Source organism: Gastrolobium bilobum, unplaced genomic scaffold, assembly GCF_033153095.1.
Source record: "Gastrolobium bilobum isolate Gb01-03AN ecotype WA unplaced genomic scaffold, APGP_CSIRO_Gbil_v1 utg12132, whole genome shotgun sequence".
In the NCBI taxonomy this organism is placed as follows: domain Eukaryota; kingdom Viridiplantae; phylum Streptophyta; class Magnoliopsida; order Fabales; family Fabaceae; genus Gastrolobium; species Gastrolobium bilobum.
In genome coordinates this window covers 112,161-137,522 of record NW_026899550.1, presented here as the reverse complement: position 1 = coordinate 137,522, position 25,362 = coordinate 112,161, and the positions used below count along the sequence as shown (strand labels likewise).

Here is a 25,362-nt window from a genome sequence, read left to right as displayed (position 1 = left end):
CGCTTCCAGTATTTTTTGTTGCGCTTCGTAATCGCAAGAAGGAGAACACTACTTGCTGTTGCCGATAACTTTATTGTACTACAGAGTGATTGGTCTGGTCTGGTGTGGTCACGGCGCATTTAGATTAGTTATTTTATTGAACCCTAGAAATAGAATCGTAGCAAAAGCGAAATTGACTCTTCAGATATTCTGGTCTCCGAAGGTTGAAGCTAGCCAGCCGGCTAGGGTTTGGGCTTGTTCGGATTTCCCTTTCACTTCTGCAATCTAAACAAGATGAGTCCCGTTCAGAATTTCGAGCAACATTCTCGTCATCTCGTGGAGTCCAACCTCAGTATGCTTTCTCTCTCTTGCTCCAACGATCACTATTCAGCATCTTATGTGTTTTTTTCTTTTTTTGAACTGTTTGATTGCGGAATACAAATGAAAAAGAAACATATAGACATTGGGATACCTCGTAGGTTGCTTTCAACTGTGTTTTTCTTCTTGCTGATTTCTAAGTTCACTTGCTGTAGGAAAATGGATTCAAATATGCTTGTGTTGTAATAGCGTTTAATTGTTTTCAGCTTGCATTTTTTTTGATTTTTTTCTCTCTCTCTCGTTTATGCTCAGCATTTGTTTTTTGTTGTAAAATCAGTGATTCAGGAGAGGCTGCAGATGGTGATGGAGGTTAGGGATAGTCTGGAGATTGCTCACACTGCTGAGTACTTGAATTTTTTGAAGTGTTACTTCCGGGCATTCTCGGCAATACTGCTGCAAATCACAAAGCCACAGTTTGAGGACAATCCCGAGCACAAGCTTCGGAATATTGTCGTTGAGATATTGAATAGACTTCCACACAGTGAAGTTCTCCGTCCCTTTGTACAGGATCTCTTGAAGGTTGCTATGCAAGTGCTTACCACAGACAATGAAGAGAATGGCTTAATTTGTATCCGTATAATCTTTGACCTTTTGAGGAACTTTAGACCGACTCTAGAAAATGAAGTCCAGCCATTTCTGGATTTTGTCTGCAAGATTTACCAGAATTTTAAATTGACTGTTAGCCATTTCTTTGATAACATGGCAATGACTGGGGAAGATGTCAAGCCCATGGAGACTTCTCTTTCTGATCAAGGTATAAACTCCACCACAACTACTGGTTCGCAGCTTAATCCGAGTACTCGTTCATTCAGGATAGTTACGGAGAGTCCGCTGGTGGTGATGTTTCTGTTTCAATTATATAGTCGTCTTGTTCAAGCAAATATTCCTCAATTATTGCCGTTGATGGTTACTGCTATATCAGTTCCCGGCCCTGAAAGGGTTCCTCCTCATTTGAAAACTAATTTCATTGAGCTCAAGGGTGCACAGGTTAAGGTAAGTGCTTATGGTGAAAATGTGAAGGTTGGCTAAATATTTTGCAAGATTTTCAATAAGGAGTTTTTTGGAAAATGCATATTCTAATACTTCAAGTATTTGGAAGCCTAGTTATATAACCTTTGGTTTATGAGGTATATAACAGCATTGATATCCCCATGTTGGTGATGATGTTCCAAATATTAGGATTTTGAATTTCCAACATCTGATACTTAAATTTCATAATAATAGGTTTCCAATTACAAGGGAAATTAAGGTGGTTTTTGATTTTTTATTGTTTTAATTTTCAGTTGGTATGTTTTCACTAATAATTACAAATGCCACCTTGTTTTCACTTTGTTTCCTGTTTTCAAACTTTTGCGAAGGATGTGGTGAAAACAACATATTCTTCTTGTCACCATTTCACCATCTTGCTCTTGAAAATTTGAAAGTAGGAAACAAAGTGAAAACAAGGTAACATTTATATGATTATTAGTGAATAATTATTGACTGAAAATGTTAACAGAAAACGAACAGCCCCAGGATTTCCACTTCTTAGGGGCATCATAGAATTTATTGGAGAAATAAAGAAAAAACCTCATTTTTTTATTGAAATAGCCAGTCTTCTTTCCTTAAATATCCAACAGTTATGTGTCATACTTGCTTGGAATTCTCTCAAAATTTTCATCTGCAAAATAGTGACATTTAAGTAGGTTGCAAGTTAGTGAAGTTATTAAAGACAATACTTTCTGTCCTAATTTTGCTGCTGTTATTTTTCCGCCTCTCTTTGGTCCATCTTTGTCTCTTCTGTGTGTCAAATTATGAAGTCCTTTAAAAATTTTCAATATCAGTGATTATAAGAGGAAGTATGAGGTGCTGAAAAGTTACACCATGAGTATTTGGCATATGGTGCATATAGATGTTAATAGTTAGATTTTTTTAATGAGAAAATCCTTGGGGTGCTAAACAAGCCTAAAATGCAGAGAGGACATTTCAGTTTTTTTTTTTGGTTTAGTATTAGTAAAAGATTTTGTTGAAGAATGTAGGAGAAGAGTACAAAGAAGATGCTAAAATGAGCTCTACACAAAAAAGCTAAACAACAAAACCAAGAAGCATAGATCTCTGTTTTCTAGGAGCGTTCTTGGAGAATCATGTTCCTATATAAACCATGGGTTGCACACCAGGATGTACTGAATGAATGAATTTGTTATCTATATACACATCGTTCTTGCAACAATTGCATATTGCTATAAAACTTTAGTAACTTTTTAGAAGGTGAGGAGCCCTGAACACACCCAAAAATTATACAGGGGTAAAGAAGCAATGCAATTACTCTTCATTCATTTCAATATGATAAATAGCCCATTGCATCCAGACATAGGTGGTGGGTTTACTCTGATTGTGATGGATATCAGATCAAGATTAATAAAAAATAGAACCAAAAAACATAGTGTAGCTTGGATTATTGTGCTTATATTGGAGGGATATCAGAGGTAGTATAGGTATTATAGTTGAAAGAAGAAAATAAAAAGATAACAGGCATTCAAGAGGCCTGAGACTCTGTAGTCAATACTGGCTTAACCTTCTATCCGCCTCCTTCATTCTATTTTATTGATCTTGTTCCCTCCTCAGCTTTCACAACAACTTTTCAAACCCCTCCCTTGCTTGAGCATTAATCATCTTCACCTCTTCCTATTGTACACTCTAGTAATAGGTGGTTTCCTAACATACTCCCGCCTAAAGCTTTCACATTGTTCTCAAGGTGAAATCAGGGAATTGGGCATGTATTACAATTGGCGTCTCCCATGAGTTTTCAAATTTTGGGAGGTCTTTCCACTTGATCAGTACTTTTGGATGGCCTGCTGGATCAAATCTGAAGCTGATCACATCTTCTGGTCGAACAACTAGCTCCCATTCTTCATATAATATTATATATCTTAACATGCCCCCTTACTTGACCATTTTTTTCCGAGTTTGAAGTGTGGATAATGCTCAAGCCCAATCTTTATTTACGGTTATCTTGTGCTTAAATTCAACTTTTTATTTGATAAATGGTTACAACAAAGATTGAACTTTAAACCACTTGGTCGTAGGCTTTGATACCATGTTACACAACCATCTATCCCCATAAATGGTTGTGTAACATGGTATGTGAATGATTTTATTATATCTTTTAACATGAAACAACCTTCTTAACATAAAAACGTGGAAGACATGGTGAATTTTGTTGTTGTTAGGCAACCCTAGCTTATAAGTCACTTCACTTATCCTTTCTAGCACCTTGAATGGTATGTAGTATTTGGGGCTAAGTTTCTCATTTACCTTCTTGGCCAAAGTCTTCAACCTATAGGGCTGGAGCTTGAGATATACCATACCCTCTAGCGCATACTTCACTTCCCTTTCGTGGGGTGCTATCCCTTTTCGTAATTTCATGTCTCCCTCTTTCTTCCCTCGTTCTCAGAAAATGTGTTGAATGGTCCTCTTACTCCACCATTTTCGACCGGTCCTCTGTGTGTCTTTGTTGCTACAACTCGACTTGCATGTTGCATCTCCATCCGCCTTGTGCTGGTCATTGTCCCTACCTACTCCACGTATAGAACACAGAATCTCCTTCTGGACTGCATTTGATCTCTAGGCTTGAGCCTCATGGTTCACTTTCCATTTATTGTGAATTTCTTGCCATAATTCGAATTTCTCCTCCAAGGCGTTCATGTGGTCTGTACCATCCATAGCTCCCAGATCGGGAGCTTTGATACCACTTTGATGGATATCGAATAAGATTACACAAAAATTTGAACGAAAAATCAGATTGTTTTTGTAGTATTGTGCTGATATCTTAGAGATATCGGAGGTAGTTTAGGGTATGGAGAGGTGCTCTCCACAAAAAAAATCCTTAGTTAATTCTGTATTAACCTTCTATCCGCCCCCTACATTCTATTTTATTGCCCCTGCTACCTCCTCAGCGGTTACAACAGCTTTTCCACTCCTCCTGCCTTACTTGGACATTAATCCTCTAAACCCCTTCCGAGAGTACTCTCCAGTAATAAGGGGGTTTCCTAACAGATTGCTAAGCAGATGCGATTACCTGTGCACTTTTATTATGTTTCTACGCCTCTCCTTATCTGTACACAGTTATGTGTGTAAGTTATTTTCCAGCCAATGTAAAGAGATGATTTTGTATTGCAGAATCAATTTTGGAAACTAGAAATCTCCTTGTGGTGGCCACCATGCTGTGGGGATATATATCCTACTATATCATAGCTATTTTGGTGTGAACAATTGAAAAAACACATTTTATCTGTTTATTAATCCATTTATTTCCTTAATCCTTCTCCTGATATCATCCATTGTATACTTACTAGTTTCTTTTTTTGTTATTGCAGACAGTTTCTTTTTTAACATATCTGTTGAAAAGCTATGCTGATTATATTAGGCCACATGAAGAAAGTATATGTAAAAGCATTGTGAATTTGCTTGTAACATGTTCTGATTCCGTATCCATTAGAAAGGTGATACAGCTGTTTCTTTTGTCTTTTCTCTATTGAGTTTCTCTTTCTTTGGTTTAAAGCCAAAAATGTTGGATGCAGGAGTTATTAATATCTCTGAAACATGTTCTTGGGACTGATTTCAGGAGAGGTTTATTTCCTCTGATTGACACTCTACTGGAAGAAAGGTAACATTATGACCTATTCCAATATCTTGATGCTTAGATTTTGTGGAAGAATTCCAAATAAGGAATTCATGTTGATAGTACTTTCCATGAAGCATAAATAACCACCGGAGTGGTTATTATTCTGTCATGGCAAATATTTTATCAAGAGGTCCTTTTTTGGATTCTCTTTTCTTTTATGACTGGTTGGAACTGTATGAGTTTTGGAAGGTCACTGGTGGTACAATTTAGATGGTGATAAATTTATTTATTAGGACAATCACATATAATTATTAAGCAAAGAACGATTAAACTATATGCATTATGAACTAAATTTGTATTGGAAACTTATCCATCAATATTGTTGAGGGTTATAATTCAGGTTGTTTAATATCTTATGTTCATGTAGCTTCTTAAATTATGCTTCTGGATTTGTGCTCATAATATTAGATGATTAAGATTCTATAGAGAAGTAAAGATTCTAGAGTTGCGAGGATCTAAATCAATCTTTGGCAGGAAGATAAAAAATTTAAGAAAGGATACAGGGAATCTTAGTTTAATAAAATGAACTAGACTTGACTGCAGTACAACTGCTTTGGACATTCTCTTATGTTATAGATATTCAAACTTCTAGGGTTCTGGTTGGGACTGGACGGGCATGCTTTGAGACGTTGAGGCCCTTGGCTTATAGTCTTTTGGCAGAGATTGTACATCATGTTCGGCAAGATCTCTCCTTATCACAGGTATGCCTTTTCTTTTATTTCATCTTATTTAAGGTAGGAGTTGTCTGTTGCTTATAGATATTTCTTGCAGAATAGTAAATTCATGAATTTTTTTCTTTTTCTTTTTAATATTCACACGCTCTCAAAGAATTGTTTCCTAATTGATATTATTGTAGAGCACTACATTATTATTGTTTCATGAAGAGCACTATATAAGTAAACTAAGAGTAAACACCCAGTTTGGTTCTAGAATGATTTTCCAAACATCAATTTGGTCATTGAAAGGTTAATGACATCACATTGTTCCTGTAATGATGATTTTTGGTCATGATATCAAATATCAATTTGGTCCCGGTGAATGGTAACTTTTGGATTCTTTTGATGTCAAAAAAGTATCATTTGAGGACTAAATTGATCTTTGAAAAGATTTTAGAGGACTTAAATGAGGGTTTACTCTTATACTAATCATACAAGTTTATGTCAAAGTAAAATAAAATAACCGTTGAAAGCTGATAGAGATCGACAATTCACAACACAAAGGTAACTAACAGAAAGGGAAACTTTAATTCTGGTATGGAAACTTAATACAATATCTACCCGTATACATTTGGATAACCACAACAGTAATGAAATGTTTACAAAGAAGTTCTGAAATGAAAAGGAAAATACAAGAAATTGAAGGAAAATTACAGATAGCCTAGAGCTATTAGAGAGGCTCTAGTCTCTCCCAATTCCAGTCCAATATTCCAGATGTGCCCAACGTTTTTTCCTATTGAATACCAGCCTTCATCTGATGCACCGAGAGTGTGACTCTAACCAAAAGATTCTCTCATAACTAACCTATGCTGAGTCAGCATTTGCATTTGAGAGCCATGATTTCCTATGTCTTCCTAACCTTTTACTTGGCCTAGCCGTATCAAAAGCATATGGTAATCAACCAAACATATGGTTGGGATTTTAATTGGATGAGTATTAAAGAAGGTAATGAGTAATTCAAATGAACATATTCTCCAGATTCCAGAGAATTTGGAGCATTTATCAAATGCAAATTTAGAGATTTTGTGAGGAGTAAAGAAGGGAAGGTTCTTTGCTGGTGCCTAGTGAGCGTGAAATGATCTGGTCCCTGTAATTGGAGAGGATTACCTGAGTTTTTCAAGGATAATGTTTTCATATTATATCGGATAAAGTGATCTTGTGAGCTTTTTGTGATGCTCAGCTAATGGCTATTCTAGAGGGGTCTTTTTGTTGTGTATAAAGAAAGATTGGTGAGCTTTGGTTAGTTTATCTGTTTTTTCTTATATATTTTGATTTTTGTACGTAACTCATGATCTTACTAATTTGAACTGTATATGGCTGCAGTTGTCGCGTATTATTTACTTATTCTCAAGTAACATGCATGACGCTTCATTATCATTGAGCATCCACACTACTTGTGCTCGTTTGATGTTGAATCTGGTGCTCATCTTAACTCTTCTCAAGAATATAGTTGATATTTTTCTTTTCTTTAATTTCTCTTTTATGTTGTTCTTGGGTTTTCTTTCATCTTTTTAGAGGATATCTTGTTTTCTCTCCTGTAATTTCTTCCTTTTCAGCAGAACTTTCCTTTCGTGTCCGTCTTCCCCTTCTCCCGACAAAAAGAGATATAGGATTTGTTAGCTGATTAAATTCCTAAAGCTTTCTTATATTATGCTGTTTCTATTGGATCTAGGTGGAACCAATTTTTGAGAAAGGGGTTGATCAACAGTCTACAGATGAAGCGAGGATCCTATTGGTCTGTTGCATAATTTCTGTTGATTTTCGCAATTTGGTATTGCATTTCATCTCTTTCTGGGATTGACACATGTTATGTTGCTTTGTAGGGCCGCATTCTAGACGCTTTTGTTGGGAAATTTAGTACTTTCAAGCGGACAATTCCCCAGGTTATTTGCGATTACTTTGAAGTTCCATGTTATGTCTAAAAATTGCCTCAATGTAATTGTGTATTTGTAGTTTCATTGGTATGAGTTTTTGGTAACCTTTCTTGGTGATGGGCGTGATCATTTTGTTGGAGCATAACACATGCGTTAACTGATTGGCTTGTATTGAGTGCAAAGCATAACAGGTATGGTTATAATATCGTTTTTTTTTATGTAGCTTTTGGAGGAAGGTGAGGAAGGAAAGGATCGTGCTACCTTGAGATCAAAGCTCGAACTCCCTGTGCAGGTTGTCAGAAATCTTTGTTTGAGAATCTTTTTCTTTCAGACTATTTGATAGCACTTGGATATTTATCTTCAGAATTGAATTTGGTGTCAGACTGTCATTATTTGCTTAACTTCATACTATGTTTGCATTTTTTTTGGTAAGGAAAAGAATAAGGAATGGTATACTGGTTAAGAAAAATGAGAGAAACTGCTGACGTTTGCAATTAGAGTAGAAATTAAGTGGGGACATTGAATTTCGGGCTTCATCATCATGCCCTATGTACTCTAATTCTTGGGAACACTTTATTTTATAATTTTCTTTTTGCATTTGCTTATAAACTAAGAGGAGGATTGCTGGAGAACATAAAAAAGTAGTGTGAAACTTGGAAGGAAATAAAAAATATCTTTATGCTGATAGCCATTTAGGTTGTTTCTCAATTGACAATAAGGTCATTTAATTAAAGGCCATTCTGAAAATAAGTTGGACATTCCTCATAAAATCATGTGAAAATAAAGATTGTTTTTGGTTAACTGTTAATTATGACTCTATATTGAAACTGTTGTTGATTTTTGTGATCAGGTTTACATCTTTTGTTAACTCATATTGGAATGATTTTTTTGGATAGAGTCGTCTGTTGGAATGATTAATTTTCGTTATAAATCTGTGCGCTTCTTTTTCTACACATACTCACCACCTTTGAAGGTTTTAGGAACTCTATTATATTGGGATTTTAATCCTTCCATTTTATTTCTTATTTTTACTAAAACTCTGAATAAGGGACTGTTTTTCTCCATCGTTTGTTTCTGCTCATTTCTCTTGGTTTCTTCCTCTGTTCTTTTTCCAGTTGCAAACAAGAGTGCCAAGGTCTTGTGTACTAGTGTTTATTTCTCTCCTATCAAACAAAATGATATGAAAAAAATACTGGTTCTGCACGAGACAAAAATAGTTTCTGCTTGTACTCACTCTAGTTACACTAAAATATTTTTATACAGAAGAAAAATGATTTAATATTTCCGTGCTTTGCCATTGAGCACGCGTATTAGTTGCACAAAGTAGTTCTAGCTTAATCAAGTGTTTCGAGTTTGACTCCTGGGTACGCAATTGTGTTAAAAATTTGGTACGGAGAGCTTTGCTGCCCTTGTGGTCTTGCCTGACTCGAACTGGATTAATCGGGTAATCGATGAATTAGTGGAGAAATAGGAAAAATATTACTGTGCTTTAACTGTTAGAATAGGAAATATCATTTGTATAGTTTTGTAGAGATTACATTCTTATCTGCAAATATTCTTTCCCTTATTTAGGATTTGGGTTAGGTTTGGGCTTCTCACTTAAGCCCATTAGGGTCTCTATATATTATATCTCTTTGTATAGTTTAATACGCAACATATTATTATTTCATATTTCTATATTTTCAAGTTGGTACTAGAGCTTTTTTGTTCTGGGGACCTTCGCTTTCGCCAAAAACCCTAAGCCCACTGCTTATGTGTCCTCTTTTCCTTGCCGTGTGTCCTTCCGGCAAACCCTCACCTCTCGTGTGTCCCCTCGGCAAGTCATCTAAGTCGTGTGCCCCTCCAGATCACTTTCTATACCTATCAAAACCTTCGTTCGCCGCCAGAACTGCGTTGTTCACTATCACTGGAGAACTTTTCTGGCGACGATTTCAATCAGAACACCTGCGTGGTGCTCACGTGCCACCTTTCATTGGCGTGTGAACTGTTCCGGCGTCCTTTTCCTGCCATTCCAGGACAGAACAACCCGATTTCCCCTCCCCTTCAAGATCTGCCCTTGGTTTTTCGTGGTCTCACTTTTGGCGTATGTCTCTTCTTGATTGGCCATCGCTTTGTTTCTATTCCCTTGGTTTTGTACTTTTCTGATTTATTTTAATGGCAGAAACTTTTCTTGTTCACTCGGAGGTTAATTCTCTTCTTCTTCCTCCCAAAAGTTCCTCGGGTATCATCTCCACTAATGTTGGGCCCATTACCTCCTCCAAACTGAAGGGTTCTCTTAATTACAAGAATTGGGTCACCTCTGTTCAAGTCTGGTTCTTTGGACAGGGGTATGGGCGACATCTCACAGTTAAATCTACCTAAGGAAGAAAAATCTAATTGGGAAAGGATTGACAACCAGCTTTTGAGTATTCTTTGGCAGTCTATTGATCCAATCATGTCTACACTAATGATGTTCAACAATTCTATTCTATCATGTCTCAACTTCTGGATTTGCGCAAATCATCTGACACTCAGATGGAGACGTATGTTGGCAAAAGTCGATCTTTGATGCAGGCATACTTAGATTTGTTGCCTTACCCTACTGATGCTTCTGCATATAGGAAACAAGTGGAGCGTCTCTTTATGGTTGCCACATTTTTTGGTCTTCCCGAGGAGTATGATAGTGTCTGTGATACTATCTTGACTAGTGGGGATCTTGATTTATCACAGACTTATCAGCGCCTTCTGAACCTCAACAAGAAATCTGCTCCTGCATTATCGTTTGTTGTTGATTCCACTGCTCTTGTTTCCCGTACTGACTTTCGCGGGAATAGTGGTCGTGGTAGGGTCCAAGGCGGACGTTGTCAGCGACCTCGTTGTCATTATTGTCAGCAACTTGGTCATTATGAGGAGCGTTGTTACACGTAGTATTCTCACCTGCAACCCTCTCATGCTGCGAATATAGTTCAGTCAGATACTGCTTCATATGGTACAATCTCTCTCTCTTTTGTAGTCTATGCAACACTCTAGACTCTTATCAGGAATACTTCTCCTCAGTCTCATCCTTCTGCTCCAGATATTGGTAATCCTGTTGCTTGTGTTTCTCATTCTACATCGCTTGGCCCTTGGATATTTGACTCAGGTGTTACTGATCACCTTTGTGGTATTAAGGAACTCGTTACATCTTTTACTTATTCTGATCATTTACCTTCCTTCACTGTTGTTGATGGCACTAAAGCCCCCGTTCGTGGGATTGGACAAGTTTGTCCAACCTCTTCTTTGATCTTGACATCTGTCTATTACATTCCTGACATCCCTCATAATTTAATTTCTATTAGTAAATTGATCAACTCTCTTACTTGCATTGTTACCTTCTCAAACCATTCTGTTTCTGTGCAGGATCCGGGTACGGGGAAGACGATTGAAGTGGGCTGTAAGTCACGGGGTCTGTTCTACCTGGTTGTGCCTCGTCCTTCAGTTGCTTGTTCTCTCATAGAATCTCCACAACTTATCCACTATCGCCTTGGTCATCCCAGTCTTTCAAAATTGCAGAAGATGGTTCCTCTTTTATCTGGTCTTCAGTTTTTAGATTGTCTGTCATGTCAGCAAGGGAAGCATACATGCTCCTCCTTTGCCAGTCGAGTCAATAAACGAGCTGATGCTCCTTTTTCAATTATTCATTCAGATATTTGGGGTTCCATTCGTAGTTTGTCTGTTTTATGGTTTCAGTATTTTGTTACTTTTATTGATGATTATTCCCGTTATACCTGAATTTATTTAATGAAGAATCGTTTTGAGTTGTTCTCTATTTATAAAAAAATTTCTGCCGAGATTCATATTCAATTTGATGCTTCTATTCGTATTTTAAATAGTGATAATGCTAAGGAATATGTTTATATTGATTTTTATAATTTCTTAGCCACACATGGTACTTTACGCCAGACCACTCGTTTTCACACTCCACAACAAAATGGAGTGGCTGAACGTAAAAACAGACATCTCATTGAAACTGCACTGACTCTTCTTATTCACATGCATGTTCCTCTTCACTTCTGGGCCGATGCAGTCCTTTCCTCTTGTTTTCTCACCAACCACATGCCTTCCTCTGTGCTTAACAATGACATTCCCTATAATTTGTTGCTTCCAGATGCTCCTCTCTATCCTCTATCCCCACATGTATTTGGTTGTACCTATTTTGTTCATGATCTCACTCCTGGTAAGGACAAGTTAACATCTAAAGCCTTTAAGTGTATTTTTCGTGGTTATTCTCGTCTTCAAAATGGTTATCATTGTTATTCTCCTGATCTTAAGCATTATCTTGTTTTCGCTGATGTTACTTTTCTTGATCAACAACCCTTTCATTTATCCCATCTCAGTTGTCACAGGTTGATCATGTTCTTCCTGTTCCTTTTCTTGACTTGTCTTACCAGCTGCAGATGACTCTATCCCAGAGGAGCGACCTATTGCTTCCATACCTGAGGATTGTTCTTTTCTCACCTATCAGCGTCGTAAGACTATGCCTCCTGTGAACTTGACTCTGACTGACTCATCGCCCTCTCTTGTTGATTCTTCCTCTCCAGCTCCTTCACCAAAGGCTATTACCCATAACCATTCTCCTTTTTATACTTTTTTGAGTTGTGACCGTCTTTCTACTCCTCATTTCACCTTTGTTTCCAGTCTTTCTTCTATTTTTATTCCCAAGACCACAGGTGAAGCACTTTCCTATCCAGGGTGGCGCCAAGCGATGCTTGATGAGATGACTGCGCTTCATTCCAATGGCACTTGGGATCTTGTTTTTGCTCTTCCAGAGAAGTCTATTGTTGGTTGTCGCTGGTCTTTGCTGTCAAGGTTGGGCCTGATGGCCATGTTGACCGTCTCGAGACGCGCTTAGTTGCCAAGGGTTTTACTCAAATTTTTGGCTTTGACTATAGTGACACATTCCCTTCGATCGCTAAGATGGCATCTGTTCGCGTGTTTCTTGCCTTCGCTGCTGTTCGTCACTGGCCACTCTTTCAACTCGACATTAAAAATGCTTTTCTTCGTGGTGATTTACAAGAAGTTTAAATGGAGCAACCACATGACTTTGTTGCTCCGGGGGAGTCTGGGATGGTGTGCCGACTTCGTAAATCCTTATATGGTCTCAAGCATTCTCCTCGGGCATAGTTAAGTCGTTTAAGTTCTGTCGTTCAAGCTTTTGGCTTAACCCGTAGTTAAGTCGATCATTCTGTGTTTTTTAGGTTCATATCTCCTGATAAGTGCATCTATTTGTTAGTCTATGTCAATGGCATCATTCTCAATGGGAGCAATCAAGCTGGAATTCGTTAGTTAAAACAGTATTCGTTCAGTCAATTTCAAACAAAGGACCTCGGTAAACTTCGTTACTTCTTAGGGATTAAGGTGGCATAGTCTAGACAGGCATTTCTATCTGTCAAAGGAAGTATGCCTTAGATATCCTAGAAGAGACTAGTATGTTGGGATGTAAACCAGTTGATACACCCATAGATCCTACTATCGAATTATTGCCCGGACTGGTGTCAGAGGTTGATTGGGAAGCTCAATTATCTTTTTGTGACTAAGTCAGACATTTCTTTTGCTGTTAGTATGGCTAGTTAGTTCCTTGACTTCCCTTGTGATTCTCATTGTGATGCTGCTGTGAGGATCCTTTGGTACATTAATGGAGCACCAGAGAAAGGCTTGTATTCAAATCAAAAAAATATAGAAATTTGTGGTAATTCAGATGCCGATTGGGCAGCATATCCCTCAGATAGGCGCTCTACTTTAGGCCATTGTGTCTTCTTTGGAGGAAACTTAATTTCTTGGAAGAGTAAGAAACAAATTGTTGTTGCTCGATCTAGTGCAAAAGCTGAGTATCGTGCAATGAGAAATGCTACCTGTGAGCTAATCTGTTAAAGCGGTTGATTTAGGAGCTTTATCTTTGTGAACAAAAACAACCCATGACACTCATTTGTGACAATCAAGTTGCACTACATACATCATCTAATCCTGTATTTCATGAGAGAACCAAACATATAGAGATTGATTGTCACTTCATTCGAGAAAAGATTCAGTCAGGAGAAATCAAAACAACATTTGTCAACTCTAATGATCAACTCACAGATGTCTTCACTAAAGCTCTTAGAGGTCCTCGGGTTGAATACATTTGTAACAAGCTAGGTGTTCATAATATATACGCACCGTCTTGAGGGGGAGTGTTAGAATAAGAAATATCATCTGTATAGATTTGTAGAGATTACATTCATATCTATAAATATTTTTTCCCTTATTTAGGATTTGGGTTAGGTCTGGGCTTCTCACTTAAGCCCATTAGGGTCTCTACATATGGTATCTCTTTGTATCAGCTTAATGCGCAACATATTATTATTTCATATTTCCGTATTCTGAAGTTTAACAATAACATGTTTCCTAGATACTGAGTTGAGCTATCGGTATATTAGATTTCAGCTATTCTTTTCAACTAGCTTTGATAGCAATATATATTTTTCTTTTTGTAACTTCAACTGTGTTTTCCCGTGTTGTTGTTTCCGAACCTAGAGTTTGTTTGGATGGGTTTGTTTTCCTCCGAAAGCGCTTTTTTTTTTTTTAGTGCTTGTCACTTTAAATAAGTGTTTGGATGTTAGCTTTTACAAAACAAACATAGGCCAAAAAAAGGACAAAATATGACTTTTGTTTCAGGCTAAATATTTTGGCTTCTAAAAAATGCAGTAGTCAGAAGCTAAATATTTTTCTCAAAATCCAAATTTACCTCAACCCCTCTTATAATTGCCACCACTGCCTCCATGACATTTTGCTTCCATGATTATTATTATTATTATTGCCCTAACTCCAAATCTTACTTCCATGATTTGTTTTTATATGTCCTTTTTAATAATTTTATGCATAAAAAATGCACTTTTATTTTAACATTCGAACAATGTTTTTAGTTAAAAGTACTTTTTAGGTACTACATCCAAATTCAAATTAACTTTAGCTTAGAAAAAAATTCTTTCTAAAAAATGCGAATCCAAATGGGCCCTTAATATGGTTCAAATGTTTTTTTAATGAAAACTTGATAGTCTAATTCTAATTTTAATATTTACCATGCTCCAAAGAGTAGGTCTTGGGCTCTTTTGTTTTGAGCAGAAGGAAATGAAACCATTTTCAGTGCTAGTACGGATGTAAATGCAAAGTTTGTTTTGTTGAATAAGATGCATCCTGTTGAGTAAAAATACTATTACTATTGTTGTTTTTTATTCTGCATTGATCAAGTACTATTTTATTTGCCATTATCTGAGTTTTGTTTGGTTTGACTCTTGCTCATGATTTCTTTGCAGGCAGTTTTGAATTTGCAGGTCCCTGTAGAACATTCAAAGGAAGTTAATGATTGCAAACATCTGATTAAGACATTAGTGATGGGTAATTTATTTCCTTTAATCGTTATATATATATATAGAAACAGGATCAACTTACACTTGTGTTAGAATAAGAAATCTTATTACCAAATTTTAGTCATTGATTCTCTTGTATTAAAACTCACATACCTAATAAATTAGAGTTGTTAGATATAAATAGGATTAACGACTAAGATTAAGAGTGTAACTTACACTTGTGGAAAATGGTCCTACCCTATATATATATATATATATATGTATATATGGGGTAGGATATTCTTACACCGGTGTAAGAGTTAGAAGTCTTACACTCAATCTTGATCAAGGAAGCACGGGCACTCCAAAAAACAGAGAGTATCGTGTTCGACACGCTGTCAACATTCCGGACACGTTGACCATTTCGACACGCGAATTTGACTGTGTCCGACACGGTCAAATGGCATTTTCGTAAAAATATTTTATTTTTTTTAAAAATTAAAATATATTAATAAAGTTTCCACGTGATCCTATCAATTTTTTTTTTGCCTTTTTTCCCCTTAAGTAGATAAGAGATCATCTCAGCACCATCGTTGTCATTCCTGTTACTTTGTGTCTCCTTCTCTCTGATCTCTCTCTCTAATCTGATTTGATCTCTCTCTCTCTCTGATATTCTCTCTCTCTCTCTCTCTAATATTATCTCTCTCTCTCTCTCTCATCCTAGTTCCTTTTTTTATTAAAGCTTCCACTTTTATAATGTGTTGATGGGTATTATTAATTTAGTTTCATTTTTTTGTTAAATTATTGAATATTAAATGAAATATACGCTATATAAATTAAAAATATTATTTAATATTAAAACATGTCCCAACGTGTCGAAATCTATATTTTTTTAGGATTGACATGTCGGAGTGTCGTGCCATGTCTTGTGTCGCGTGTCGTATCGGTGCTACATAGATCTTGATCATTGATCCACTTGTATCCACTCACATTACTAAAAAATTAGAACCATTAGATATAAGTAGGATCAACGGTCAAGATTGAGTTTGTAACTTACACTGGTGTAAAATGATCCTGACCCTATATATATGTGTGTGTGTGTGTATATATGTATATATATATACATATATATGTGTATATATACACATATATATATATATATGTGAAGTAAGGGAAAAGGATAGGAGTTGAGAGGAGAATGTAGAGATCTATTGAGTAAGCTTGCTGAGCAAGCTTTGAGTACTACTAGATCTGAGATCAGCTGTACCTGATCGCAACAAACATGCCAGATGGACTAACAAATAGCTAACTGACTAACAGGCAAGCTAACAGACTAACAGACCTAAAACCACCCACCTACTGGAGCAACAGAGATAATATAGGTTCTGTTGCACCAGATATGGATTGCCCACTGCACTACAGTGAACATACTCAGATAATAATACAAATACAGTAGAAATACAATGTAAAATACATACTTTTATAATGACTGACAGATATACCCATTTTTATTATACTGCTTTTTTGTAACTTTCAGGAATGAAGACCATCATATATAGCATCACTCATGCACATTCCCCTAGATCTCAGGTAATGAAGCCTTGGTATAGTAATTTCTGTCCGTGGATTTGTCCACCCTCTCACTCCCATATAATTTTTCTCATGTATGAGATTTTTCCTTTTAATGGAACATTGCAGGTGCTTGTCTCACCATCATCTAATTTACCACCACCTCAGGCATTGAGGGGCATGAGAGAAGATGAGGTATTACAAATAGGATTAACTTTAATTTTGGAGTTTCTAAATTCATAGCTTAAGCTGACTTAAAGTGTCTTGTCTAGGTCTGCAAAGCCTCTGGTGTTTTGAAAAGTGGTGTTCATTGCTTAGCACTTTTCAAGGAGAAAGATGAGGAGAGGGAAATGCTTCATCTCTTCTCACAGATTTTGGCCATCATGGAACCTCGAGATCTCATGGATATGTTCTCTTTGTGTATGCCTGACCTTTTTGAGTGCATGATCTCCAACACTCAACTTGTCCATATATTCTCCACTCTTCTTGCAGCCCCCAAAGTTTACCGGCCATTCGCCGATGTGCTTGTTAATTTTCTTGTGAGCAGTAAGCTTGATGTCTTGAAGCACCCAGATTCACCTGCAGCGAAACTGGTTTTGCATCTCTTTCGGTTTATATTTGGTGCTGTTGCTAAAGCACCTTCAGATTTTGAACGGATTTTGCAGCCTCATGTGCCTGTTATGATGGAATTTTGCATGAAAAATGCTACTGAAGTTGAAAGACCTCTTGGTTACATGCAGTTGCTTCGTACAATGTTCAAGACACTTTCAGGGTGCAAATTTGAACTTCTGCTGCGGGACTTGATCCCCATGCTGCAGCCCTGCCTTAATATGCTGTTGGCTATGCTGGAAGGGCCAACTGGAGAAGACATGAGAGATCTTTTATTGGAGCTCTGCATGACCTTACCTGCCCGATTGAGCTCTCTGTTACCATACCTTTCTCGTCTTATGAAGCCTTTGGTATTATGTCTTAAGGGCAGTGATGAACTAGTGAGTCTTGGTTTACGTACGCTTGAGTTTTGGGTTGATAGTTTAAATCCTGACTTTCTTGAGCCTAGTATGGCCAATGTTATGTCTGAGGTGATTCTGGCCTTGTGGTCTCACTTAAGACCAGCTCCCTATCCCTGGGGGGCAAAAGCATTGCAGCTTCTTGGCAAGTTAGGTGGCAGAAACAGGCGATTCCTCAAAGAGCCTCTGGTACTTGAGTGTAAAGAGAACCCTGAGCATGGGCTTCGCTTGATTTTGACATTTGAGCCCGCGACCCCATTCTTGGTGCCGCTTGATCGATGCATAAATCTTGCCGTCGAAGCTGTAATGAACAGAAATTGCGGCATGGATGCTTTCTATCGGAAGCAGGCTCTAAAGTTTCTTCGTGTTTGCTTATCATCTCAGCTCAATTTGCCTGGAACTGTTGCTGACGAGGGATGTACATCCAAGCAGCTTTCTGCATTGTTGGTTTCTAAGGTTGATCAATTATCACGCAGGTCTGACTCAACAGATGTAAAGGTTAGTTTCTTGTTGTTGTAGTACTTTTCATATTGTATAAAACATTGTACCATCGCTTTTGATTAATGTGTAGAAGTAAATAACTCCTGTTCATCAAATTTCATGTATCACTCCTCCATAAACAGTCTAATCAAATGATCAGTAATTCTTCCTCAGTTCATTACCATTAGGCTTTTTTGTTGTTGTTGCTGTATAATGTTCATGCTGGGTTAACTTAATACCTTTATTACTTTCTTCTTCAACTTGTCTCTTCCTGTCTTCTCTGATCTTTTACTTGCTTATGTCAGATGGGTTTATGTTATGGTATATTTATTGTTGCTGCAATAATAAATAACAACCTCATTTTCAGGCTGACTTAGGTGTAAAGACGAAGACTCAACTTATGGCTGAGAAGTCTGTTTTCAAGATTCTTTTAATGACTGTCATTGCTGCCAACGGTGAGCCAGATCTTACAGATACCTCAGATGATTTTGTTGTCAATATATGTCGCCATTTTGCAGTGATATTTCATATTGATTCTTCATCTAGCAATGTGTCAGCCGCTGCACTTGGGGGTTCATCACTCTCAAATAATGTTCATGTTGGTTATAAGCCAAAAACTAGTGCTTGTTCAAATCTGAAGGAGCTTGACCCTTTAATATTCTTGGATGCTTTAGTTGATGTACTAGCAGATGAAAATAGGCTCCATGCCAAAGCTGCTCTTGGTGCTTTAAATGTGTTTGCAGAAACACTTGTATTCCTTGCTCGTTCAAAACATACTGATTTCATAATGTCCAGAGGGCCTGGTACGCCTATGATTGTCTCTAGTCCGTCAATGAATCCTGTATATTCTCCACCCCCAAGTGTTCGTGTTCCTGTATTTGAACAACTGCTTCCCCGACTTCTGCATTGTTGCTATGGACTTACGTGGCAAGCACAAATGGGTGGGGTCATGGGACTAAGTGCTTTGGTTGGAAAGGTCACTGTTGAAACTCTCTGCCTTTTTCAAGTAAGAATTGTGCGTGGTCTAATATATGTCCTTAAGAAGCTTCCCATATATGCTAGCAAGGAGCAGGAAGAGACAAGTCAAGTGCTCACTCAAGTTCTTCGAGTAGTAAACAATGCTGATGAAGCAAATAGCGAGGCACGGAGGCAAAGTTTTCAAGGAGTAGTTGAGTTTCTTGCTCAAGAGTTGTTCAACCAGAATGCATCTATCATTGTGAGAAAGAATGTACAATCATGCTTGGCTCTTTTAGCAAGCAGGACTGGTAGTGAGGTGTCTGAATTATTAGAACCATTGTATCAACCTTTCCTCCAGCCTCTTATAATACGGCCACTCAAGTTAAAGAATGTTGATCAACAGGTATTCTTATTTTCTGTTGGCTATTTAGTTGATCTTTCTTTGAGCTTATATCTGTTTACTAGTTGACTTGACTATATATTTTGTGTAGGTTGGAACAGTTACAGCATTGAATTTTTGTCTAGCTTTGAGGCCACCTCTTCTCAAGCTGACTTCAGAGTTAGTTAACTTCCTGCAAGATGCATTGCAAATAGCAGAGTCTGATGACAATGCATGGATTTCTAAGTTTGTCAACCCCAAAATGGTCACATCATTGACTAAACTTCGTACAGCTTGCATTGAGTTGCTCTGTACAACAATGGCATGGGCTGATTTTAAGACTCCAAATCATTCTGAATTACGCACAAAGATTATTGCGATGTTTTTTAAGTCTTTAACCTGCCGGACACCGGAAATTGTTGCTGTTGCAAAGGAGGGCCTGCGACAGGTATAATTAGCTTTTATGATGTATAGCGTGGCTTGATCACAATGCACGCTCAGATATATCCCTAGTGATGTATGTTCAGGAATGAGGCTGTCTACATCTGATATTTTTGTTATTTTGTATTTGAAGGTTTAACACCTATTATGTCTGGGATATTTGTTCATGATTATGTGGTTCATTCCATCAATATATTGTCTTTTACTGTTTCTGGTGGAAGTGTAAAACAACCAAATGATTTTGTTGCAATGTCTTATTTGTGGATGTGTTCTATTTTGTATGTGCATGCTTTTAGTAGACTTGGTATTATTTTTTAACCTCATTTCCTGCTTTGTCACCATGTCACTTAGGTTATTAATCAAAGGATGCCCAAAGAACTTCTACAGAGCAGCCTTAGGCCTATATTGGTCAATTTGGCGCACACAAAAAATCTCAGCATGCCACTTTTGCAAGGCCTAGCCCGCCTGCTTGAACTGTTATCCAATTGGTTTAATGTTACCTTGGGTGGCAAACTTTTAGAGCATCTAAAGAGGTGGCTGGAGCCTGAAAAGCTGGCACAGAGTCAGAAGTCATGGAAGGCTGGTGAAGAACCGAAGATTGCAGCAGGTTTTACATCTATGGTTTAACCTATTTAATGCAAGCGGTTTAACCTACGTGCACTAATGTCCTCATTCTCTATTATTGCAGCTATAATTGAGCTTTTTCACTTGCTTCCTGCTGCTGCTTCAAAGTTCCTTGATGAACTTGTAACCTTGACTATTGATTTGGAAGGAGCTCTTCCCCCAGGACAAGTGTACAGTGAAATCAATAGTCCATATCGCCTTCCACTTACAAAGTTTTTAAACCGATATGCTCCCCTTGCAGTTGATTATTTTCTAGCTCGGTTAAGTGAACCAAAATATTTCAGACGGTAAGTTTTGGAATACTGAGCTTAATCATATACCTAATAAGATTGGGTGCTGACTTTGTTTTCTTGTTTCATGCTGTTTGCTGTAAATTCAGTTTTATGTATATAATTCGTTCAGAAGCCGGCCAGCCATTAAGAGATGAACTTGCAAAATCACCACAAAAGATACTTGCTAGTGCGTTCTTTGAATTTCTGCCCAAATCTGATGTGGCAATGGCTCCTGCGTCCACAAGTACTCATACTAATTTATTAGGTGAAGAGAGCCTTGTTGCTTCTTCAACGGATGCTTCTAATCCACCTGCTCCTAGTTCGAATGCATCTACTGATGCTTACTTTCAGGGACTTGCACTTGTAAAAACTCTGGTCAAATTAATCCCTGGGTGGTTACAAAGTAATCGCAGTGTGTTTGATACATTAGTACTTGTTTGGAAGTCACCTGCAAGAATATCCCGACTGCAAAATGAACAGGAGCTGAATCTAGTGCAAGTAAGTATAAGCAAGCTCAATTAAGTTACTGTTGTATCGTCATTGTTGATTGTTGATCAAGGAAAGACTCTTATTATTGAGATATATAAAACCAATAATGTAGCCTCATCCAACAGCTTAAGCTTTTGGGTTGAATTGGTTCTTTACATGGTATCAGAGCCTCGGTGTACCGGGTTCTTTACAGTGATGGGTTCTTTGAATTGGTTCTTTACACTTATCATGATTTCTTGTTTCTATTTTTCAGTGATTGCTTCAATAATTTTGATTTCATAGCATCTTTAAGATATTTAATGGTTTTAATTGTCTTCTTTGCTTGTGATCCCATCATGCTGTTTGCTGAAATCTTCGGCGTTGGAGATGTGGTCATGCCCGTACTTTTTAATTTGACAAAAGCATTTAAATGTTTGCTTTCAACTTGAGATTTGTATCTAATGCGTCAGACATTATTTTTGTTCTTCAGCAATTTCCCTCCTTGTTGACATGGATCCTGTTTTACGATGGTTTTATAACATTTTGGAAGAGTAAATAATGACTTTTATTTAGCTTTAAAAGCTCATCTTCTATATGCTACTTCTGTGAATTTACTAGACTGAGTCTACATCGAACTTTCGAACATGTATTTTTGAATGCATTTATTTACCCTTGTCATTGCTTTTTGTAGTAACCATAGATGGAGAAGTAGGCACATCATTGATGTCTAATTTTGGAATTGACTTTTTCTTTTAGATTTAGCATTTGCAGCCTTGACCAAGTTGTTTGTACTGATTTTGCTGGCTTTTTTCTCGAGCTATCTTCACTTTGGACTTTATAAGGAATATTTTTAGATGCATGGACATATGTTTTTTGTTGCCTATTTTGGTTTAGCACAAATGCTTTGGCATTTGCGGCTTTTTTGTCCCCTCCAATTAATATGACGGCATTGTTAACTTTTTATGAATATATTTAAAATTTAGGCCATACAACGTAGAAGCTTATTCTTCCTAGCAAAAAATCTTAGGCTAAGTTGCATTTAAATTATTTTCCTGCTGTTGTGATTCTGCAGCTGCAACTGCAACTTAGCACACTTACTATGTGCCCCTAGATAGTAAATGTGTATGTCGTATCCATTATCTGCATAAATTATTTCCATTTATAATTGTTACTCCTATCAGTATCTCCAGGTTTTAATTTTCTTTTGGTTTTTCATGGTTGTCTCATCCCATCATGTCTTAGTATATTTCTAAATTTTAAATATTTTTAACTGCACATTTATGTATTGTCTTTAAGCAGATTGACATGATGGTGTTAACTTTTTTTCATGGTCACTATGGAATCACAGGTTAAAGAAAGTAAATGGCTTGTCAAGTGCTTCCTGAATTACTTGAGGCATGACAAAAACGAAGTGAATGTTCTTTTTGATATACTTACCATGTTCTTATTTCATAGTCGTATTGACTATACATTCCTGAAGGAGTTTTACATCATTGAGGTACTTCTAATTGGATCTGAATTTTCTGATAAATTCTCAATTTATTCTTTATTCCATTCACCTGCGAACTATCTTGATGCCTTTCAGGTTGCAGAAGGTTATCAACCAACAATGAAAAAGGCTCTCTTATTGCATTTTCTCAACCTTTTTCAATCCAAACAACTTGGTCACGATCATTTGGTGATTGTAATGCAAATGCTCATTCTTCCAATGCTTGCACATGCCTTTCAAAATGGCCAAAGTTGGGAAGTTGTTGATCCTGCTATTATAAAGACTATAGTTGATAAACTTCTTGATCCTCCAGAAGAGGTATTTCCTGATACTATGTGTAATTTCTTATTTGGCTCTTTAAATCTTCTTGATTCAGTGTCTGATACAACTTTTTGAGTTCATATATGCCTCTGAATACCTGTTATGTAGGTTTCTGCTGAGTACGACGAGCCTTTAAGAATAGAACTATTGCAGCTTGCCACTTTGCTTCTTAAATATCTTCAGAATGATCTTGTTCATCATAGGAAGGAACTAATAAAATTTGGGTGGAATCATCTTAAGCGTGAAGACACTGCAAGCAAACAATGGGCTTTTGTGAATGTTTGCCATTTCTTGGAGGCATATCAAGCCCCAGAAAAAATAATACTCCAGGTGTGGAAACTTAGACTTCTGTTTAAATTTTCTCTACTCAAATTGTATCTTGTAAACATGAGGATTACTACTGCTAGTTATTCTCCGGATGATTCAGTGGAATATTTTTCTTATGGAAAGGCAGTTCCTTGTGATTTCTAAGGTTTACTTCCTATAATTTTTAGTTTCATTGTATACTGTGAAAATGTAACCATGAAGGGGAGGAGAAGCTGTTCTCCTAAAACCCTATTAGAAGTCAGATCTTGCACCATTAATTGGAAAAATATCAATTTGAGGTATTTTATTTATCTCCATTGTTTTGGGCTTCGTTGTCTTTCCTTTTATTGGGGGTCCATCAATACTTCCCCCTATGACATTCACCTTGTCCCCAAGGTGAAAAGATGGGAACAACTCCTGTAGTTCATCAACATCTTCTCATGTCCATTCACATTCAGGGAGGCCCTCCCACTGCACCGGTACCTCCACTCGACCATTAAGCAATCAACACGCATCCATAGCAGGTGTTAGTTGGACCTGGAGCTCCAAAGATTCCGATAAACATTTCGGTAATGGGAGAACAGGTACATTGGGGTTGACAACTTTTTTAAGTTGAGAAACATGGAAGACCGGATGTACCTTTGAAAAACCAGGAAGTTTTAATCTATAAGCTATTGGCCCTACTTTCTCTTCCACCTCAAATAGGCTATAGAATCGCGGGCTCAGTTTCTGATTCAAGTGCTTGGCCAACGATCTTAGCTTGTAAGGCTGCATTTTAAGATAAACCATGTTACCCACCTCATGGGTAACCTCCCTTCGACCCATATCAACCTGCTTTTTCATCCTTTCTTGAGCCTTGTAGAGGTTTTGTTTTAGTTCCACCAACATTGCATCCCTAGCTTCCAACCATTGGTCCACTGCTACTATGGAAGCTGTCCCTTTATCAAATGTGACAATGGAAGGAGGATCTCTCCCATACACAGCCTTAAAAAGAGTCATTTGGGTACACCGGTTGTAAGTACTGTTGAACCAAAATTCACCCCATGGTAGCCATTTAGCCCTACTCTTTGGGTGCCCACTTGCAAAACAGCGTAAGTTTCAAGAGTGCGATTCATAACCTCTGTTTGACCATCTGTTTGTGGATGGTAAGCGGAACTTAATTTCAATTTCGTCCCCGACAATTTGAATAATTCACTCCAGAATTTACCAATGAAGACTCTGTCACAGTGTGAAACAATGGATCTAGTTGGACCATGCAATCCAATTACCTCCTTAACAGACAACAAAGCTACATCCTCTGCAATGAATGGGTGAATGAGGGTCATGAAATGAGCATATTTAGTCAAACGATCTACCACTACAAGGATTGTGTCCACACCCTTGGATTTTGGCAAACCCGCCACAAAATCCATAGATAAGTCTTCCCAAATCTGAATAGGTATAGGCAAAGGTTGCAGTAGTCCTGCAGGCATTAACCCTTGATACTTTTGTTGTTGGCATATCCCACATTTCTGCACAAACTTCTCAATGTCCTTCCCCATCCCCCTCCAATAGAAAACATCAGCCAACCTCTTATAAGTCCTAATTCCACCCGAGTGTCCCCCCTATCTTAGGTATTAGTGGTGAGGATCGCAAAATTGCTCACCTGTCCTTGAACCACAGGCAGCCCCTTGATACCCTATAATGAGGCCGCGAGTGAGGATGCTACATGACTTCGGTCATGATGGACTTAGTGTCTGGGTCTGCCAACACCTCTTCAGCTAACAAATGCAAATCTGGGCTCGACACATCAGATAACTCCTTACACTCCATTACCCGAGACAAAGCGTCCGCTCCCTAATTCGCATTACCGGGTTTATAATGCACCTTGAAAGCAAACCCAATGAGTTTAGCAATCCACCATTGCTACCCTTCTACTAGTAATCTTTGCTCCATCAAATATTTCAAGCTATGTTGATCTGTCCTTACTATGAAGTGACGCCCCAGCAAGTAGTAGCGCCATTTCTGCACCTCAAAGACTATAGCCTTAAGTTTCCTCTCATATACTGACATTCTTTTCACCGTATTAGTAAACGCTTGACTCAAAGGCTATGGGG

The 25,362-nt window shown here is 37.6% G+C and overlaps 1 protein-coding gene across 4 annotated transcripts in view; it reads left to right on the top strand.

Annotated features, from left to right (window-relative positions):
* The first annotated feature begins 208 nt into the window (after positions 1–208).
* LOC133291419 (uncharacterized) overlaps positions 209–25,362 on the top strand; it is a 39,938-nt gene continuing 14,784 nt past the window's right edge. For 2 of the 4 annotated variants that reach the window (XM_061489683.1, XM_061489682.1), the window contains exons 1-21: positions 209–331; positions 635–1,350; positions 4,713–4,838; positions 4,917–5,002; positions 5,613–5,721; positions 7,060–7,155; positions 7,409–7,471; positions 7,560–7,619; positions 7,834–7,902; positions 14,921–15,002; positions 16,491–16,554; positions 16,648–16,717; positions 16,795–18,027; positions 18,377–19,369; positions 19,458–19,793; positions 20,138–20,393; positions 20,475–20,697; positions 20,790–21,180; positions 22,499–22,648; positions 22,736–22,957; positions 23,069–23,290. In XM_061489683.1, the coding sequence (XP_061345667.1) occupies positions 274–331; positions 635–1,350; positions 4,713–4,838; positions 4,917–5,002; positions 5,613–5,721; positions 7,060–7,155; positions 7,409–7,471; positions 7,560–7,619; positions 7,834–7,902; positions 14,921–15,002; positions 16,491–16,554; positions 16,648–16,717; positions 16,795–18,027; positions 18,377–19,369; positions 19,458–19,793; positions 20,138–20,393; positions 20,475–20,697; positions 20,790–21,180; positions 22,499–22,648; positions 22,736–22,957; positions 23,069–23,290 (5,625 nt within the window). In that variant the 5' untranslated portion in view covers positions 209–273. The remainder of the gene's footprint in view (positions 332–634; positions 1,351–4,712; positions 4,839–4,916; positions 5,003–5,612; positions 5,722–7,059; positions 7,156–7,408; positions 7,472–7,559; positions 7,620–7,833; positions 7,903–14,920; positions 15,003–16,490; positions 16,555–16,647; positions 16,718–16,794; positions 18,028–18,376; positions 19,370–19,457; positions 19,794–20,137; positions 20,394–20,474; positions 20,698–20,789; positions 21,181–22,498; positions 22,649–22,735; positions 22,958–23,068; positions 23,291–25,362) is intronic. The other 2 variants (XM_061489685.1, XM_061489684.1) reach the window with 2 other exon arrangements.